Source organism: Rhinatrema bivittatum, chromosome 17 (assembly GCF_901001135.1).
Source record: "Rhinatrema bivittatum chromosome 17, aRhiBiv1.1, whole genome shotgun sequence".
NCBI classification, from domain to species: Eukaryota; Metazoa; Chordata; class Amphibia; order Gymnophiona; family Rhinatrematidae; genus Rhinatrema; species Rhinatrema bivittatum.
In genome coordinates, this window is record NC_042631.1 from 15,685,241 (window position 1) to 15,701,917 (window position 16,677).

Below are 16,677 nucleotides of genomic sequence, written 5' to 3' on the forward strand. Positions count from 1 at the left end.
AATAATGATAACACCCTCCAGTTATCATCAGGGGGTGTGGTAAGGAAATGAGGCCTACTTTTTTGTTAATAAGTGCATTTGAACATAGTCATTTAGATCTAACATTTATCCAAATAATTTTACTGCTCGTAAGCCTACTACATATGGACTTCTTAGATCTTGTAAGCTATAAAAGAACTTTATAACCAAATTTATTATCTGGGTATCGAAAAGTGCTGATGAAAATTTAAGCTGCTATTTTCGGTGTATACGCATTTCATTTAAGCTGGGATTTGGAAACAGTGAGCGAGCGCGAGACTCACCAGTGTGCTTTCTGCTGTGCATCTGTAAGTGAGAGAGTTTGAAGTAGCGCTTGTTACAACCGGGGTATGCACACATGAACGGACGCTTCTCGCTTGTTTCAGAGGCTGATCTGACAATGGCTGGGGTCACTCCTGGCACTCGTCGCACATCCTACAGAAGGAAAAGCAAATGGAACTTTGGAACGTTGCAGAAGAAGGAACCTATTTACTGTGAAGGTTCCCCAAAATGCTGATGGATGCCTTTGTCAGTACTCTCCGGACCCCAGTTGAAGGAGGAGACACAACACAGCTCTTGCGTTGTACCGGCTCGCACGAGTGCTTTCTTCTGCTGCACGTAGACACAAGCACAGCGGTAGCGAAGCTCTACTCATCATCCACCGATGTGGTAGCAGATAACCCACAGAAGAATCTGAGGGCTCTTCTTGTGTGGTTTTACCCTGCAGTTCTAAAAATTTCATTACTCGTGTTCCACAAACAAATCGATTTTCAGATCCTCAAATGCTTCTGTATAATTCAACTGCAGAGTGTCTACCCCAGATATTCAATGCCTGAGTATTGCTTAGCTGATTCATACCTTCATCTACCGCAAGCAAGAAAAGCTCCTCGACAAACTATTTCAAAATGTTGTGCGCACAACCTTTAGAGGCACAACATTTGTGTACAAACCATGTTTCCTGCACATAACAATGCACATATAACCATGCTTTGTGCACACTGAGTATGTTTTTGTGCACACAGTTTTGGGTTAGCGTGCTTTTTTTAAAATCTCCGATGCATAAGCAAAGCATTCTCTTGCTGCATCAGGGAATTAACTCTTTTCTTAGCGTTCAATTAAAGAAATTAGGCACTGAAGTTCATCACATATTTTTACATGGAGACCAAAGAAGGTAAAACTGCAATGATCTTGGGGCATACATCTGCAGTCTTGCAATGCCCCTGCGTGAACATATGCCCATGAAGTCCCAAACAAGGAGAGGAAGAGAGGTGACGTGAGCAAGATGGAAGAAGGAAAAGAGAGAACTGAGGTGTATGGTCATTTAATGTCCTGCATATAGTGGCTGGATCACCAGAATTTTGCATTTATTTATTATTTATTTTATTTTGAACTTTTATATACCGACATTCCTGTAAAGACTACAAATCACACCGGTTTACAATAAACATAACATCGCATTTGAGCATTACATGGAACAAAGGGAGGTACAAGTAAGTAATAGGAAAACCGGGGCTGCAAACTTGCCCGTTGAGATAAATAAGAATAACCAAAATAATTAATAAATAAATGAATACTTCAAACGGAACTTGATAAATACTTAATAAGTCCAGTTAACATATTTATGGACCGGAGTATAAGAATTTTAATTCTTATACTCCGGTCCATAAATATATTTTTATGAAATATAAAAGGTGATTTTTTTTTGCATCATGAAGATCATTTCTATGGTAAATTTCCTGCACACCATTGAAGTATGAGCCCTTAAATGAAACCTTTTGCTAATTATGAACATATTGTATTTTGTTTGTAAATGTGTGCATCACTTTGAAAGATTTTATTGTAAAAGTTGTAAAGCGATTCATAAATGTTTATAAATAATTAAGACTCAAACAAAAATTACTTTAGATTTTAGATTAGCTGCAGAAACAAGGAAAACAAGCTTGTAAAGTCCATCGCCATTTTCCATGCAGTTGTTCTCAGTGGGATTTCCTTTTGTACACTTACTATAGGGATTCATCTCTCCACTAAATTCAAAGCCATCTACATGGTCACCCAGTCCCTGTGATGGCTGCTTATATTACTTACAGAGTTGCAATCATTCGGCTGAGGAATGATTTCAGTCCCTCAGATTTATCCTTCACACACATTTGGGAAGACTGAGATGATCCAGTGGGACACAGAACTTCTAACAAACCTCCCTATGTTTTGTTTAACGGATACAAAATTCCTTCCTGATTGCCACGATTTTCAGGGAAAATCTCTAAAGCCATGAAAATCCATTCAGTTATAATCACAGCCTCCACCTTAACCCCCCACCCCCTCACAAGCTCCACCATATGCCTCCTCTTTGCAGATTCCACCTTGTACCCCCCCTCCTGCCAGGTTCCACCTTACTCCTCCCTCCTCACGGGCTTCTCCTCTCAGGTTCCACCTTCCTGCCCCAACAAGCTCAGAAAATGTGAGCAGACTTTGGTCTCCCACTTGGTGATACAGAGGGCAATGAGTCACTTAAATTCATCCTTTTTTTTTGTTTGTTTGTTTTATTTTCTCCCTTTTAATCCTGTCACCTTTCCTATACCCTGCCCAGGCCACACACCTAAGGAGTGGAGAAGCCATTCCTCCGAGGGAGACCCTCAGTGCCACTCAGCTGGCAGGGGCTATCGCAGTAACAGCAGTCATCTTCCCTGCCACCCCAAACATGGGTCTGGATGCACCACCTCTGTGGCACCATGCAAACTTCTCCTAACTTTAATTGAGTTTGCTTCTTATCCATTTACTCACTTGTATTCCTCGGAAAACACCATGGGTGTGTATTCTGTACTGGGCACCACAACTGTAGAGCATTGGAGCGCTGTGGTTGTCATTTTCATAGGTTGTCGCATGACTGTAAATAAAGAAAATAGATGCATTTGATAAATTAAGTACTGTAAAGCTTTTGTTCTACCATATAGTGTGTTCAATAGATCGCTCGGTCAATCCATAAATTACATTTAATACTTCTTTCACTGTATGGATTACATCATAAGCAGTAACAGTATTAAATAAATCACAGTATATTTCCCCTCAGCAATGCAGATGCATCTGCCAGGATCCTGATCACCATTCGTGAAGGTTCTGCCAGGACTAGAAAGAAACAGAAGAGAATAAAGCTGGGCTCTGGGAATGTTTACAGCAGGAGCTCTACAGAGATGCATTCATTGAGGGTAGAGGCTCAAACAAATTCCCAATATCAACTCCTCCCTCCGCCATGTCATTTGCCTGATGCCACAAACCCCGTCCCCACCTCTCCCCTCCATATCTGATCCAAGCAAGCCCACAGTCAGGGGCGGCTCTATAATGAGGCAGGGTGAGGCGGCCACCTCAGGCGGCCGCCTCACCCTGCCTCATTATGTGAGGCGGCAAAAAAAATGCCCTCTCAGAATGTCGCGGTGGCATCCGCCTCAGCCTGCCTGCCTCTGCCGCGGCTGAGGACGCTGCGGGCCGGACAGGAGAGATGATGCTGCTGCGGGCCGCCACCTCTGGAGCCCAGGCCAGCGGAGGCTGAAGAGGGGGGTGGGGAGAGAGGGGGCACCATCTCGTCCCTCGCCTCAGGCGGCAGATTGCCTTGTGCCGCCCCTGGCCACAGTGATGGGCTCCACCAGCTCTGCTGGATGGCCATTTCAAGCCTTGCCATCTTCAACTTTGCTTCTTACAAAATTTGTACTTATGTCAACTCCCAGGGCCCCCTTCTGTGCCTTATTTGTAGTGTTGCAATAATCCCCCAGAGCCACCAAGCTTAGTGAGGCTGTTGTAAAAAAAAAAAAAAAATAATAATAATAAATAGAATCCAGCCTCCCTGGGCTCATTGAAGTTTGGGTTCTAACCGTAGTCCCTCCATGCAGGTCACCTCCGGCCTCTCGGAAGCCCAAAGCTGTTGTACCCCTGCTGTGCCATGCAGGTTACTCCAGTGCTTTCTTGGAGCCCCTATGCAATCATACCTCGTTGGAAGCACAAAGCAATAGGAAAACGTCACATTATCTTACTGCACCTTGCAGATGCAGAGCTGGTGATTGTTAAATCTTTGGAAGAAGCAAAAATGTTGCACATTTCATATTAACTATCGGATTGTAAGTCAATGGCTGTCATTAATAAGTACAGCTGTTACATCCTAAGAACTACATGGCAATTACAAATCAGCACCAACGCTATCTCAATGTTTCCTAACCCAGTCCTGGAGGCACACCTAACCTGTCAGATTTTCAGGATATCCACAATGAATATACATGAGGTAGATTTGCATATGCTGGAATTCATGAGCATGCAAACCTATTTCATGCCCATTCATCATGGAGCTCCTGAAAACCAGATGGGCCAGGTGCCTCTAGGACAGGATTGGGAAGCACTGCTATAGATAACCCTGGTGCCTGCCAGCACAATGCTGCTATCCCTTTATAATCTTCCCTGCCTCTCAAATTACACTCATCGGGCTGAATGTACTAAGCATTTTTCTCAAAAACACAAAATGGAGACAATCCTTTAGTACATATGGTCCTCTGTCAGAGTGAGACCTTCAGGGAAAGTCAGCTAACCATCTAATGACGCCCTTTTTCTTCACATTGTCCACGTAAACATTCAGAGGTCCATTTTCAGTCGCTGTCTGGCCAGCAAAGTCAGGATATTCAGCAGCACAGCAACCCTGCTGAATAAACCTGACTATCATTATCCAGCTTACTTTAGGATTGCTCTACGGCACAACCAGAGTTAGAAGGATATGTAATCCAACTAACTCTGAATATAGGAGTTAACCAGATCACTTAGCTGGCTAACTTAACTCCATCCTGAAATGCCCCGGAACACCTCCATGTTATCCAGCTAAGTTTTATCCCATTAAGTTCTTAGCAGCTAAGTCAGAGATGGCCAGCTAGTGGGCATTTTCAAATCCAGCCATTTGTCCAGCTAAGTCCAAAGTTGGCCAAACAAATGGTGCTAAATATCAACCCCGTAACTATTAAAAATTCCAAATATCTCTGTCCTTCCTTAGTGACTAAGCAGGTAGATATGATCTTACTTTATAAAATGTTAAAACTATTAATCTGCCTTCAACACTGTACAAATATACTGGGAGGAATAGTGCCATAGTAGTTAGAGCAATGGGCTAAGAACCAGTGAAGCCAGGGGTCAGATTCCACTTCTCCCACTGACATTCCTTGTGACCTTGGGAAGACACTTTATCTCCCAATGGCACAGGTATCCACTTACATTGCAAGCTCTTTGGAGAAGGGATTTATCATACTTGCATAATTATCACCATTATGCAATGGTGCATGTGTTCAGTAGCACTATAAAAATCCTAAATATTATTATTATTAAGGATTGTACTGTAAAAACTGATAGAATTTTTATATTTTATATTTATTAAATTTTTATCAAACAATTATGTACAAATTATTTGCAAGGAAAAAAAGACACCATAGAAGGAAAATTAATGCATATTAACAAGAGAAAGTAAATATAAAAGAAACACATACTCGAAAGAGTCTTCTATAGAGTCCGCAATTAAGGAGATCCATGAAAAGGAGGGACACTAACAATTTTTATCCCATGAAAAATAAGAAAAGAGAAAGGGCCAGAGGATAGAATATAAACATAACTCAATAATAATAATAATAATATAAACATAACTCAATATGCCACTTCCAGAGAGAAAAATATATTGCCAAAACCATCTTATAAAGAAATTTCTATCTAGAAAACTCCTGAGATGTTTAGGGTTACAAAAAAGCATCTTGCACATTACCATACTTAAGAAAACATTTATGAGGAAAAGTAAACAAACAATTCACCGCCAGAGGCAAGAACCTCCTGATACATCTGCAAAAAAATGTTCCACCTTGTCTGGCTCTCTTGGCTCTGGGAAAAAGTATATTTTCTGACCCATAAACATGCAATCTTCAAATATGAAGAAAATCCTCATAACTGAATTTGTGTCAGTCTCAAAACTCAATATGACCAGTAGGATAGCAAGATTAGTCTCCTCCTCTTGAGAACCTTCAAGAAAGGTAGCAAGTTCCAAACAGTCCTTAGTTATCACATGTTGCCCATCTGGATCTTTACCCCCTATGACTCCCCACATGCTTCTTTGATGGAAGATAAAATGCTTGAGTCAGGAGTGCTCAAGAATCAGCAGGAATCTTAGGAACATCTTTCATAAATCTTTTAAAAAGTTCCATTGGGCCAGTCAAAAGAGCCTGTTCTCCGTCATTCCTAATCTACACTGGATTCTCAGATTGTCCCTTAGGATTACACTGAATATTTTCTGGGCCATTTTAAAAGCCTCATTGTAGGACTCCAATCTCTTAACATGAGACTTCATGTCACTGTCCAATTTGAAAACTTGATCTTTATATTCCTCAATGGAGGATTCCAAACTTTCTAACTGCTTATCAACAGTAAACTCTAGACAAGTAATGGCAATCCAAATCAGCTCTAGAATGATGGCTAGTGGTTCCCCCCCAAAAAGCTGTCTCTAGGCATGATAGGGGTGTGGGGAAAACTAGAAGCACCTATTCCTGCCATACCAGTCATGGTACCTCCAGTCTTCCCAGACAATCCCTGCTCACTTTCATTCTTTTGGGCTCACATCTCGCACCGAGACAGCTATCAGATTTTGCCCCTTCTCCTCTTTTGTGCATGGATCTTCACATTCCATGTCACCAAGGAGATCTCTCCTCATGATGTTTCACCAGTATCAGCAAAGATATCAGGAAACGGGGGAATCTCCCGCAAGTCGGGGCTGACAGAGACATCCACCTCAGGCAAAGAGGCTCCCTCCCCTCCTATGACAGCAACTCGAGGCACCAACTTTGATAAATTTGCTGAAATCATAAACATGCTTTTACAGGTCTGCTTAGTCAGGTCCAGAGATGAAGCAGATGCTTGAAGACTTCCTTCCCCTTCTTACCCATTCAGAGCACGTAAACAACCAAAGAGGAAAATAAATCAGTGCAAGGTAGGAGCCCGAGTTCCAGTGTCCTACCCTTCCAATGCCATCCTGGATTTCAACCGATAGTATTTTGTGCTGTGTTAAAATGCTAATGTAAAATGGTTTTCATTTCTTTACTGTGAATTTTTAAAATAATTTTACATCCATTTCTTAATACAGTGGCCCTATGAAAGTGCCTAGAGCTCCAGCCATTTAAAAATTGTAATTTTACAAATAAGATATTCCACTACTGTTATAGTTTTTGAATGTATTCACAACATTTAAAAACATATAAACAAATTTATCTTTATGTGGCAAATGAATCATCGGTTATATATAGCCAAAACAGAAAAAAAAAAAGAAACCCAGTCCATATACAGTCCCTGCCCACTGTCATATTAACCTTGAATACATTAAAGCATCATTTCCAAAAATATGGAAAAAGCTCCCCAAACAATGATAAACACATGTTTCCTTCATTAGTAAAGGGCTAGTAGATCAGCGGAGGATGCAGAAACTGGGAAAGGGGGCATTAAACAAGAAGCAAGAGGGTGAAACTGCCTGGAAAGGATGAATCACAAAAAGCATGACCACAAGCAGAAGAAGGGAGGAGGAGGAGGAGAGGTCAATAGAGCATGACCACAGGGAAAAGAAAGGTGAATAAAGCATAAAAGAGCAAGGAGAGGAGAGACAGCAAAGTGAAAAGAGAGAGACAGATCAAGGAAAGAAGAGACATCACCTGAAAATAAATCGGGAACCAAGGTGACCGCTAGTCTATGTGAGAGGAAAGAGGAAGGGTTATGAAGAAAAGAAGGACAGGAATCCTGAGGTCCAGGACAAGAAGCAGAACACTCAGGTCACAAGAATCAGGATATGCAAGGAAAGAGTTTTGGTTTTGTTACATTTCAGGGTTTCTTTTTCAGGATTTGGTTCATTTAATGTTTATTTTGGTTTGGTTCATTTGCCAAACCAAATTAAACATTACATTTTTTTACCCCCCCCCCCCCCCCCCCCCCAAAAAAACCAAACAAACAATTGCTGCCCCATTCCTCTGGGCCCTCACACAGCCCCCTTTACCCCTTCGGTGGTTCTCCAAGGGTAAAAGGGGCAGAAGTAGATCCTGTCCCACTGGCTGCAGTTACAAAGTGTCACCAGTCTCAGGGGCAATCGGCACCAAGTTGTTTTATGGCCGTAAAGTAATAAGGCCAGAAAATAATGTGGTACTGGTTAACCCTGAGGCCGGTACCATGTTTAAAGCAGCACCAGCAGGGCAGGAGCCTGAGGGGATCTCGGAGAGCCACTGAAGGTGTAAAGGGGCTGCAGAGGTAGTGGGTTTTCACATTTCTCAGCAAACAGTGCACACACTATTTTCCAAAATGAACAACCTGAAAATGTTCAGGTTTCTCAAAGGAGCTAGGGATTCATTTTGTTCGAAACGAACCAAACAAAATAGGATTTTTTTTTTTTTGTTCTGATTGCACATTCATTTCAGACTAATACACATCCCTACAACACAGCATAACCCAGGAAAGCTGGGAGTGGGTAAAGAAAGGCTACAAATTTCCATAGATGCACTAAAGAAGTGTTTCTCAACCGCTGGTCCATGGGCCAACAGCAGTCTATGTCAACATTTGTGCTTGTCCACAGAGTGGTGGTCATTGCAAGAGGAAGCCGACCCATGCTGCAGATGGCCAGGTGCTGGCTCCCATCTTATGGCCACAAGTGGGAAATTCCCTACTGCCCTGAACCTCTCAGTGAAAGGGCTCTGGGTCCCACCGTGCTGTACACTGCCGCTGCTTCTGGTGAGGGGACAGGCTGCTGGCTCTGGGTCCCACCGTGCTGCACGCTGCCGCTGCTTCTGGTGAGGGGACAGGCTGATGGCTCTGGGTCCCACCGTGCTGTGCACTGCCGCTGCTTCTGGTGAGGGGACAGGCTGCTGGCTCTGGGTCCCACCGTGCTGTACGCTGCCGCTGCTTCTGGTGAGGGGACAGGCTGCTGGCTCTGGGTCCCACCGTGCTGTGCACTGCCGCTGCTTCTGGTGAGGGGACAGGCTGATGGCTCTGGGTCCCACCGTGCTGTACGCTGCCGCTGCTTCTGGTGAGGGGACAGACTGATGGCTCTGGGTCCCACCGTGCTGTACGCTGCCGCTGCTTCTGGTGAGGGGACAGGCTGCTGGCTCTGGGTCCCACCGTGCTGTACACTGCCGCTGCTTCTGGTGAGGGGACAGGCTGATGGCTCTGGGTCCCACCGTGCTGTACGCTGCTGCTGCTTCTGGTGAGGGGACAGGCTGCTGGCTCTGGGTCCCACCGTGCTGTACGCTGCCGCTGCTTCTGGTGAGGGGACAGGCTGCTGGCTCTGGGTCCCACCGTGCTGTACACTGCCGCTGCTTCTGGTGAGGGGACAGGCTGATGGCTCTGGGTCCCACCGTGCTGTGCACTGCCGCTGCTTCTGGTGAGGGGACAGGCTGCTGGCTCTGGGTCCCACCGTGCTGTACGCTGCTGCTGCTTCTGGTGAGGGGACAGGCTGCTGGCTCTGGGTCCCACCGTGCTGTGCACTGCCGCTGCTTCTGGTGAGGGGACAGGCTGATGGCTCTGGGTCCCACCGTGCTGTGCACTGCCGCTGCTTCTGGTGAGGGGACAGGCTGCTGGCTCTGGGTCCCACCGTGCTGTACGCTGCCGCTGCTTCTGGTGAGGGGACAGGCTGCTGGCTCTGGGTCCCACCGTGCTGTGCACTGCCGCTGCTTCTGGTGAGGGGACAGGCTGATGGCTCTGGGTCCCACCGTGCTGTACGCTGCCGCTGCTTCTGGTGAGGGGACAGGCTGATGGCTCTGGGTCCCACCGTGCTGTACGCTGCCGCTGCTTCTGGTGAGGGGACAGGCTGATGGCTCTGAGTCCCACCGTGCTGTATGCTGCCGCTGCTTCTGGTGAGGGGACAGGCTGATGGCTCTGGGTCCCACCGTGCTGTGCACTGCCGCTGCTTCTGGTGAGGGGACAGGCTGATGGCTCTGGGTCCCACCGTGCTGTATGCTGCCGCTGCTTCTGGTGAGGGGACAGGCTGATGGCTCTGGGTCCCACCGTGCTGTATGCTGCCGCTGCTTCTGGTGAGGGGACAGGCTGATGGCTCTGGGTCCCACCGTGCTGTACGCTGCCGCTGCTTCTGGTGAGGGGACAGGCTGATGGCTCTGAGTCCCACCGTGCTGTATGCTGCCGCTGCTTCTGGTGAGGGGACAGGCTGATGGCTCTGGGTCCCACCGTGCTGTGCACTGCCGCTGCTTCTGGTGAGGGGACAGGCTGATGGCTCTGGGTCCCACCGTGCTGTATGCTGCCGCTGCTTCTGGTGAGGGGACAGGCTGATGGCTCTGGGTCCCACCGTGCTGTATGCTGCCGCTGCTTCTGGTGAGGGGACAGGCTGATGGCTCTGGGTCCCACCGTGCTGTACGCTGCCGCTGCTTCTGGTGAGGGGACAGGCTGATGGCTCTGGGTCCCACCGTGCTGTACGCTGCCGCTGCTTCTGGTGAGGGGACAGGCTGATGGCACGCTCCAGCTCTTTACTAGCTGTCTAGCCTGGCAGACTAGTTATGGCCACTTGCCTTAGCTGAGCCCCAGAATGCTCCCCCACTCTGGCTCTGTAAATAAACAACTACAAAAAAAATCCTAGGGGCTGCTGCTGGAAGCATCTACCCCCACTGCTACCAATCTCAGTATGTTTAGCCCCTGGCTACACCATCCTCTGGAATGAGGAGACCTGATTTTTTGTTTCCTCCCTTGCTCTGGCTGCAAGAAGCTCGGCTCCTTTGTCATAATTCTTGTAACTCAAACGTCCGGGGGTGGCTGGGTTGAGACTGGGGGAGACTCCTAAGAGGGGCAAGTGTGCGTGTACCCCCCTTCATGGGAGACATAGGGATCTCCATGCTCTTCAGCAATAGGAGAGTCCTCCTCCTCCCCCAATCTTCAGGAATCTCCCCAACTCTACCAGTCCCTATCAGTTCAGGTGATAAGTCAACCGGTCCCTGGCATCAAAAAGGCTGAGAAAAAGAAGAAGTGCTCTCTGCCCCTTTTTACTGGGGCAAGACACAGAAGAACTGATCCAATTCTGAAGGGGGAGGGGTTATATGATCAATCTGTCTCTGTGTGTGTGTGCGTGCAAACACGGGTGTCTGTCTGTCTTTCCCCTACTAACTTTCCTATTCTGTATCAACGCCAGATTTCCTGGTCTTGCCATGGGGGACAGAAGGATTCTGACCTGGGGTAGGTTTGGGTATTTCTTATCCATGTAGCGCATTGATATGAGTCTGCAATTATTATCCTCTAACATCTTTGTTTGGTTTTGCATCTGATCCACACCAAATTTTCAGAGTCTATGAGGATCATGAAGGAGCATATTTGGGGGATCCACACATTCTATCCAATCAATTTTCAGATTTCAGGGAGCTAAGGAATGGGGCACGAGAATTTCGTCCTGGGGTCCACCTAAGTGTGCATGCACAAATGGATGCCCACTCCAGTAGACTCCATTTGTTCTGAAAGAAACTTCTCATTCAAACTGACTTTTACATCATCACAGTTATTTTACTATGCCTTAGGGTGAGTGTGGACAACCTGTTGATGACCAGGAATGTCTCTGTTATCAATAATAACACATCTAACTCGGGAAATGTTCCATGCTGCTGTCCTAGTGCCTCTATCAGTGTCAGATCCTCTGCTAGAAGCCAAGGGTTCGGTCCCTAAATGCTTCCTTGACTCAGGGAAAGACTCAGTTTGTCTAGTTTTGTCCTTCAGTATCCACAAGCTTGTAGTTCTAAGGTTTGTACTTATAGAAATCCATAGATAGGCTCAGCCTGTCCTGATGACCTGTCTAAGAAGAAGAAAAAGTGTGAGGCTACTATTCAAAAAAGCTGAGTGCCTACATTTTGGCACCTGTTAAGCTCCTATTTTCTGTAAACTTAAATGTGTATGTTTGGTTGGAAATGGAACATAACTAGGTGCCTAAAACTGAGGATTCTAAAGTTAGTCCTAACCTTAGGTGCTTCATTTTGGAAAGCATCGCTGGACATCAAACTGTTCCCTTGACCTGGCCCCTCCCCTTTCCCCACCCACTTTAGATACCTAAATTTAGATGCCTAGTAAAGTGAGGTTTCTGAAGTTAGGGGCTCAGATAAGAGAAAATGTTAATTTGCTAAATCTAGAAAGTAAACTCCTTAAATTAGGCACCTGGATCTTTTGAATATCATCCTTTATAATTAAATTACTGTCACCCCTAGCTTGTGAAAGTATAGCCCTGCACTGGCACTGCATGCATACTAGGCACTAGTGCACCAAATCTGCACACACACAGCAGCTAGGATTGCACCCAGACTGCACATACACAGGCAGTACTGCACCAACCATATATGTATTTCAAACAACAATAAATAAATGCATGGCAGCCAGCAACACACTGACACTGCAAGGATGCAACTAGCATTGCATGAACACTGCATGCAGGATAGCTAGCAGCATGCCGACACTGCATGCATGCACAGCAGCCAGCACTGCAACTCTAGATGCACTATAGCATACATTGCATGTACGACAGCCATCACTGCACTGACTCTTATTTGAATAAGGTTTAGGATCACTTAACCAGTCAGATTTAAATGGTGAGGAATACTAGTATAACATGACACTACATGAAACACTGCTTTTACTCTGTCTATCCTATTCTTCCAACATAGAGAGGGAAATTGAGCTCTCCAGAAACCCTGTGACCTAACAGTCCTAAAATAACCAGACTTTACAAAGTATCTTTTTATCATAGGAATGAAATCCTGTAAAAAAGAAATTCTTCCACTCACTGGAACAAAGTATTACATTAATCATGATTATGATAAATTAAATAAAATGCATTTAGCTCAGAACTTTCTCTTTTCTTCAAGGCCAGATAATAGTGCCTGATGTTTTTAAATTAAAAACCTCTTTACTTTGAAAAATAATTGGCAAGGGCTTTTCTTTTAAAAATTCCAGAGAGAAAGGCCGATTGTCCTGGTCTGAAATCTCTCTCCAGCAGGAAGCTGGGCTGTACTAAAACGTGGCATTTGCCATTGTGTGTTCAGTCTCTAACCAGAACAGAACATTATTCCTTATGTGATCAGGGAGCCCTGCAACTGAAGAGGCGTTGAAGTCCCTAAAAAAATAATACTTTTATGTTTGGGTTGACAAACGGGGCCATAAGACCTTGTGGCAACGTTTCCAGAATTGCTATTGCTATTCTTGATTGGGGAAAATTAGATGCAACTGTAGGTCCTGGAGGTACAGGGAGGAGAAGGTCTCAGAGAGAGAAGAGGAAGAGGGGAATTGGAAACTTGTGGCCGGCACCTGACTCATAATTCAATGCTACAGCTGGCACCAGCCCACGCCTCCTGCCTCCAGAGCAAGAAACTCAAGCTGAACCCAAGTCCAGAAACGGCAAATTTTCAGGACATGAGGAGTTGAATGGGCCGGCTCTAGGAGATCCTCTGCGAGTGCTAAATCTGCAGAGCACACCACTCTTCAAGGCCGACATGCTTTCAAGTACTAAACTCCCCGCCAGGCGGCAATAAATAATATGCAGCGCTGTTATAAGACTCTGCACTGTAAACGACGACGGAAGAGGAAAAGGAGCTGGCTCTGAAAGTGCCAGTATCGGCCTGAGCTTTGCTTATTACAGATCTGTGGAAAAAACTGAACTTTCCTGAAATGAACTTGTAAAAACTATCCCAAGAGGACAGCTTTTTTTTTGGACAAATCTCACACTTCAAAATAAAGAGTTTCAAAGTCGAGGGCCAGCCGTCGTCCCCCCCGCAGTGAGCCACGATGCTAGGCAGGTGCAATATGCCTTCTGCAGCCCGGCTGCCCGCCGCACCAGAAAAGCACCAACGGTCCCTGTTAGCGACCTCTGAGCCTCTATTTTGTCCGAAGGCATCCTTGGACACTGTCACTAGATTAGTGCCGGTGCTAACCTCTTCTACAAGAGCTCCATCGTTTCTACTTTTCAAATGTTTTTTTTTTTTTTTTATATTCCATCTGGATATATTGCTGCTGGGAAATCCCAGCTGGGACTTTTGGAAAGAGAATAAAAGATAAATGTCATCTTTGGAAGGAAAGCCTTGCTACAGACTACAAAAAAATGTTAATATTCACAAAATGCAGCTTGCAGAAGGAATCTGAAAGAAAAACCACTCAGGAATCACTTCTGCACAGCGCACACATACTTTAAAGATGTAAATCTTTTTGGAGCAGGATTTTCTGCTCCGGGAGGTGGTGTGCTGCACAGTATTTGCTGGCTGGAGAAGACAGATCCCTTTTTTTTTTTGGCTCCAGCTCCTAGAGATGAGGCGATGTCTAGGACTGATTTTCCACAGATTCTACTCTTGGCCTACCAAAACTTTTTAACTTTCTCTCCTATTGAAAAAATGCCACAGATCATTCATTTTGATTCCTTTCCGTTCCCCTTTTAAGCATACACGGGGTCAAATACTTTGTGCTGTTAGCAGTCTGTGAACTGTTGCACTTGTAAAAATACATTTATTTTGTTCAGTACCTTCCTTTAATGTTCCCATTGTGTCCGATTTCTTCCTCGCTCCCTGAGGAGAAGCCTCTTCCTTGCTTTGATATCTTGAACTTCGGTCAAGGTTGATGTGGTTGCAAGGGATATTTTCTCTCAATGAGACAAAACTGGAGGTGTTCGTGCAAAAACATTGTGGAGAGGAAACCAAGCGGCACATGCAACATAAAGCCCCCAGCACATAAACACTTTAGAGCCAACCTCCACTGACCAATGCCCGTCCTCTCTTCAGAGAGCACTGGACTCTGAGACCTGCCCCCATTGGGCTGCATTAGTCACTTCAGTGCTTACAGGAACAGGACATTCACTGCTCCCAGAGACCTGCTTCTTTCTCACTTTGGGAGGGTGGCGTTAAGGGAGGAGGTGATTTGGTAAGAGGTACAAGTATTTATCAAAGGGTTTCTCCTGTCCCGAGGGCATGCAGAGACCTTCCATGAATCAGAGGTACTTCCCTTTTAAAGTCAACCTCTTGTTATAGACAAGCACCTAACTCTGTTCCTGTCCTCACTATGCAAGTTCCACTATTGTAAATGTCATAGAAGAGCCTATGAATAGAGTTCTTGTAAAAGATCATTTTATTCCTATCAGGTATGGTGAGCACAAACTGCCACTTGATTTTTAGCCTTAGACTGATTTTTTTTTTTTTTTTTGGAGCAAATTATCCTTGCTGATATCAAAAGATGATCTTATGTCAAAATACGACTGAAAGTGAAAATAATTATTCCCATCAAAATGTGAAGCTGCCTGTTTCTCTCTTACTCTGTTTTAGTAGATTTAATTTACATTGTTTGGCATTAATATGCACTTTTAATTATTAGGAGGTAATTTTAAAAAAGATTTACATGATTAAAATTGGGTTTTACACATGTAAATATACTTTACCCATATAAGTGGGCTTTTGAAATTTACTATAACATATGCTACTTTCACACATATAAATCCTTTTGAAAATTGCCCCTCATAGTTTAAAGACCTCTATCACATCACTTCTCAGCCTTCTTTGAAAGTTATCTCCATAGACTACTAACCCAATCCCCCAAATTGTTAGAAACCTTGTCATATGCCAGCACTTCCTTCCCAGATAATGGGGAATTAATTGAAAAGTATAAAGCGTATTTAAGTGGCCAGTAGACAGATGGAGGGCAGTGGTGGAAAAGACACCAAAACGAGAACAGGATATTTAAATGGCGCATCTAACAGAAGCACAAGGCGGACGTCTAGTTTATCCTTCCAAACTTACAAGTCACCAAGACAATTACAAAATAATATAACAACCTTACCCCTTAAGTGAAGATCCCAAGTTCATTTGATTCCATGTCATGCATTCAAGCTGTGAGGTCATTTGGTATACATTGTCACTGTTACAAAAATATCGGGAATTAGAAGTTTAATTGACCCATTCCAACAGTCATCTTTACAAAAGCAATGTGCTGACTTTTCTACAGAACAAAATCTCTGAAATACCATATCATATCAAATGTATGTATTTAATTAAAGTAATTACTACTGCAGAGTAAAGACAAGTACACTAAGCAGTGTGCTAAAAGTAAAACAATTCTGCATGTTGTCCCTGTATACATTAACACTTTCCTGCGCGATGTTGGACAGTATTCACTGATACATTGTATCAGATTGAGTTCTGTATTCACCCGGTTTTCTCCACTGCCCGGCATCTTCCAGATCACCTATTTCCCCCCTTTGGGTTGAGGGCTTGTCAGAGACCATCTGAAGCCAGCAGGGATCACCTGCCCCATGACCAGACTGCATCTCCTCCATGAATCAATAGTCTCGAGGGCCCCCTTGCACAGGAAACACAAACCTGCGATCTCCTGCACTGTAGGATGAGCCATAAGACAGCACCAGAAGGCAACAATGACCTACGCTCACACTAATCCATGTTATATTGGACCAACTTTGTGATGAAATAAGGAGTACTTTCAATTCAGTAATACTGTACCTATGATAATAAAACAACTAAAAAAAATGGAGACTTCATTACAGCAAAGGTATTCCTTTCCATGTTGCTGTTTGAAAAACATGAAGCTAAAGAAATCCCATCTGAGAAATTCTTCTATAAATCAGCAGCATGAGAGATTCAGAACAAGGAATAGTGAGAA

At 44.6% G+C, this 16,677-nt stretch overlaps 1 protein-coding gene across 9 annotated transcripts in view; it reads right to left on the reverse strand.

Annotated features, from left to right (window-relative positions):
* Positions 1-16,677, reverse strand: part of WT1 (WT1 transcription factor) — a 65,912-nt gene that overhangs the window by 13,930 nt on the left and 35,305 nt on the right. For 6 of the 9 annotated variants that reach the window (XM_029582213.1, XM_029582206.1, XM_029582208.1 and 3 more), the window contains 3 exons: positions 15,841-15,918; positions 2,800-2,902; positions 303-453 (listed from right to left, as the gene is read on the reverse strand). In XM_029582213.1, the coding sequence (XP_029438073.1) occupies positions 303-453; positions 2,800-2,902; positions 15,841-15,918 (332 nt within the window). Of the gene's footprint in view, positions 1-302; positions 454-2,799; positions 2,903-14,536; positions 14,560-15,840; positions 15,919-16,677 lie in introns of those variants that run through there. The other 3 variants (XM_029582209.1, XM_029582210.1, XM_029582211.1) reach the window with 2 other exon arrangements.